Here is a 3,993-nt window from a genome sequence, read left to right as displayed (position 1 = left end):
TATGTGTGTATGGAGAGAGAGAAAGAGAAAGTTTTAAATCTAAATATTAAAATCAAACTAATGTGTTGTTAGTTATATATTAAATAAACGTATTGTAATACGAATAATCATCAAAAGACAAGCGCATTTCAGAAGACAAAAATATATTAATATTTCAATGAAGTTTTCAAGATTTTAAAGTTTTTCGCCATTTTATTTTAAAATAGCGAATGATATGGCAGTGGTTGGTGTCTCCACCTGTCGATGTTTTATTGAACCAATTTTTCCAGCTTTCTTGTCTTTGCTCTACAGTAGAGATTACTATACGGTAAGTTTCTCTGTTGGTGTTTAAGAAAGTAGAGTTTGTCTATGAACTATTTTAATAATTTGATGGTGATTAAGAAATATCTTAACTGTATCAGATAGAATAGATACATTAGATTGAAGTTTCAGTTATAGTGTTTTATCACTCGAGTTATCGGAACAACGAATATAAATGTTTGGTAAAATGGATGAACCCAAATATCTTTAAAATATTTAAGCTAGCCAAGCCATAACAATCTCACAATTAGTTGAGGACGTTACACACAATGTGCCAGTAGAAGGCTTCAGTCAAACAGTCGAAACCCAAGAGTGAAATGAAAGCTTCACCTTATGCATTCATATCCTGCATTAGCGCGATTTTACAATTTGAGCGACATTTAACAACATCGTGCCATCTTAAGTTTTAGGTGGTGGGTAATACCGTATTTGCCCGATAGTAGGGCGATCTCGAATATAAGGCGACCCCATTTTCAGAAACCGTGGGGGAAAAATAGTGTCATTAGGTCCACAAAGTCAGTAGTATAACTGAAGGCCTGCAGGTGGATTAGTTGCAAGAATTAGCCATGACCTTGAGCGAACATCTGGTGCACAAGCGTAGATGGATGCTATCTGGACATCCAAGAATGGGACAGGCTAGAGTTGGTGTAAGGGGCCTGTGGTCGGCCGCGATTATAAGGCGATTATGAATTTTACAGCTTAATTATTAATCAAAAACATCGCTTTATAATCGGGCCAATACGGTAATTTTCTCAGGAAAGTTTAATGAGCCTCATCTTCCCGAGTTAGTTTGGACGCTACGTTATATGAGCTTCATCCCTTCAGTTGGTTTGGAGGCTGTAATATGAGCCTCATCTTCCAGAATTTGTTTGGAGGTTGTGTTTTAAAATGCTAAACTAGAAAGAAATTTATTTTACTTTTCTAAGTGTTCCTATAAAGCGCATAACGTTTATTTTAAAGAATATTTAATTAATGTCACTACCTGACGAAGATTTGCGTTTTTTAGTTTTGCAATTCGTCATCTTCCTATTTCACCAGTATAGATAGCAATCTTTATTAAGAACGAATAAACATTTCTTATAGTGTTTCGGGGCTCGCCATGCACACTGAATTAAACAAGAATAATTACCCTCAATGTTATTAAATGTGTTTTTTGTTTGCATATCCTGATTTCTAACTCTGTATTGATAATATTAATAGTATTAAGTTTATAGGCATACACTAAAATAATGAGCTGACTTTGTCGATGACTAAAATGATATTTTATTAGGGTGTACCTCAAGCCCACGAGGAAATACTTAGAATTGTTTATTTTCTTGTTAAACGCAAAGCTACACGAAGGGCTGATAGTGCTCTGCTCTCCGCGGGTATCAAAACCCGATTTTTAATGTCATAGGTCCACAAACGCACCGCTAAGCCATAGAGTGGCAATCCCTATGAAGTCTTAATCGTTTTAATTTTTGTTTTGCAGTGTCGGCGGTAAACCAGTTGGTTGTTTCCATACATAGGTACATACATTATGTGATTTAGTTTTTGCGTTTATCCAGATGTTGAATTATAATTCTCTCTTTCGATAACAGACATATAAACTCTATTTAACGTTTATTCACAGCAGAAGTTGTTTGCTGTTTCCACATTTGTCAGGTGATCGATGTAACATAAAGAAATGTGTTCCAAAAGTTAAATTACGTATAGAGTTTATATTCGATCTGCGCACAGTCCTGGGTCTGGAATGGCCTAATGATTGGGGCACTCGACTCGCAATCTGCTGGTCGCAGGTTCGAATTCCGTCACCTAACATGCTCGCCGTTTTAGCCGTGGGAGCGTTGTAACGTGACGGTGAATCCAACTCCCAAGGTGGAAAATAGTAGATCAAGAGTTGACGGTTGGTGGTGTTAACTAACTGCCTTCCCTCTAGTCTTATTACCTATAAATTAGGGACGGCTAGCGTAGATAGCTCCCGAGTAACTTTACTCGAGAGTCGGCATTAAAACAATCAACGGTCCCTTTCCTGACAAGTGACCGTGAGAATGTTTAACGGCTGATGTATTGGGGAACGTTGACTTCTAGTCTTAAACAAAGGCAACGAGGACTCGTCTCAGCAGTTTCGGCTGTTCTACTGATTATGGCGAGCGGAAGTTAGAGACTTCGTGCAGCGTAACTTGGCATCTGTGCGAATGATGCAATTTTTATCTGAATTGTTGACGTAAGGGTCACGGATATGACGAGTCGAGTCCTCACAGTAAAACAAATACGAGGACAGTGAGGACATTTACTGACTGTGTTTACTGCCATTTTTTCATGGAGTGTAAGGTATGTATATTGTTTCTCAGAATTAGTGATATTCTATATAATTACAATTAAATTACACTTCACCTTCTTAGTCTCATTAACACCGAAACAGTTGTTATTGATGAGATAAATAGTGTCTCGACCACTACTATGACTGTTGTATCCCGTCCGATCAGATGAGCCTTAGTATTGGACGAAAGGCCTCGTCAGCACTGGTTAAAGCAGATATAGTGTGGTTGACATATTATTACATTCTCTTTTACTTTCACTCATAAGTTCTAATAATTATAATTAAACTTAGCATATCACGCAGCAAGATGAATCCCTGTTTTTTTGTTTTTTCTTTTTGGTACAGCAGGATAATTATTGTAAGACTTTGTTCTTGTTTTAGTAAGTAATTAGCGTAGAATAAACCTTGATTCGTCATTATATTGTGGTTGACACGTTATTCCGGTAAATGACGGAGATTTTTTTAAATCATAAGATGTACGAATTTCTCATATTGTTTTATAAATTCTTTTATCAAGTTTGAAGTGTGTTAAAGGATAAACTTCAACCTAAGTTTTCTATATGTAATATTAAGAAGTGTGTTAAAGGATAAACTTCAACTTAAGTTTTATACATGTAATATTAAGAAGTGTGTTAAAGAATAAACTTCAACTTAAGTTTTATATATGTAATATTAAGAAGTGTGTTAAAGGATAAACTTCAACATAAGTTTTATATATGTAATCTTAAGAAGTGTGTTAAAGGATAAACTTCAACATAAGTTTTATATATGTAATCTTAAGAAGTGAGTTCAATATATTGCTGATTTTATTAATTTTTTTTTTCCAGTACTTACAGAAGTTAATCGTATCTCTACTTATTTTTCAGGAATGTTACAAGCAGTTATCTAAACTTCAGGAACGTTGATAAGCAGAATATTTGACTTGGAAAAAAAAAAGGATGTTGTTACAACGATAATGATTTTATGTGCTTAACCAGTGTAGCGCAAAAGCATAGCAGATCTGAAGTGTACTTCCCACACTATGGCGTCTATGCACTTTTAATAATGTACGCCCACAATCGGCTTTGTTGGACAACAAAAGACACAAAACCTCATCAGACCGTTAACGGAAACTTGAAAAATACTGAGTCTTTTCTAAAGACTAGTTCTCTTATTGTTGTTGTAAAATACAACGCAAATTAACGAATGACACGAGTGTGCTTTAAGGATGCAACTCTTCAATGAAGGTTATTTTTCATATTAATAAGAGGAAGTTATATTGCACTTAGTGCATTACAAAGACCATTAGTTCATGGACATTTGAAGGATGGTTCCTTCATCAACTGGTGCTGGTATATTGTACTATCAAATCTACCAAATTATATATATATATATATATATATATATATATA

At 35.0% G+C, this 3,993-nt stretch overlaps 1 protein-coding gene across 2 annotated transcripts in view; it reads left to right on the top strand.

The window, feature by feature from the left end:
* Nucleotides 1-3,993, top strand: part of LOC106462020 (probable serine/threonine-protein kinase DDB_G0282963) — a 142,620-nt gene that overhangs the window by 20,386 nt on the left and 118,241 nt on the right. For both annotated transcript variants that reach the window (XM_022389130.1, XM_022389131.1), the window contains exon 4: nucleotides 207-307. In XM_022389130.1, coding sequence (XP_022244838.1) covers nucleotides 215-307 — 93 coding nt within the window. In that variant the 5' untranslated portion in view covers nucleotides 207-214. The remainder of the gene's footprint in view (nucleotides 1-206; nucleotides 308-3,993) is intronic.

Source organism: Limulus polyphemus, unplaced genomic scaffold, assembly GCF_000517525.1.
Source record: "Limulus polyphemus unplaced genomic scaffold, Limulus_polyphemus-2.1.2 Scaffold1075, whole genome shotgun sequence".
Classification (NCBI taxonomy): domain Eukaryota; kingdom Metazoa; phylum Arthropoda; class Merostomata; order Xiphosura; family Limulidae; genus Limulus; species Limulus polyphemus.
The sequence above is the reverse complement of the archived record's forward strand: the minus strand, read 5'-3'. Positions and strand labels throughout refer to the sequence as shown.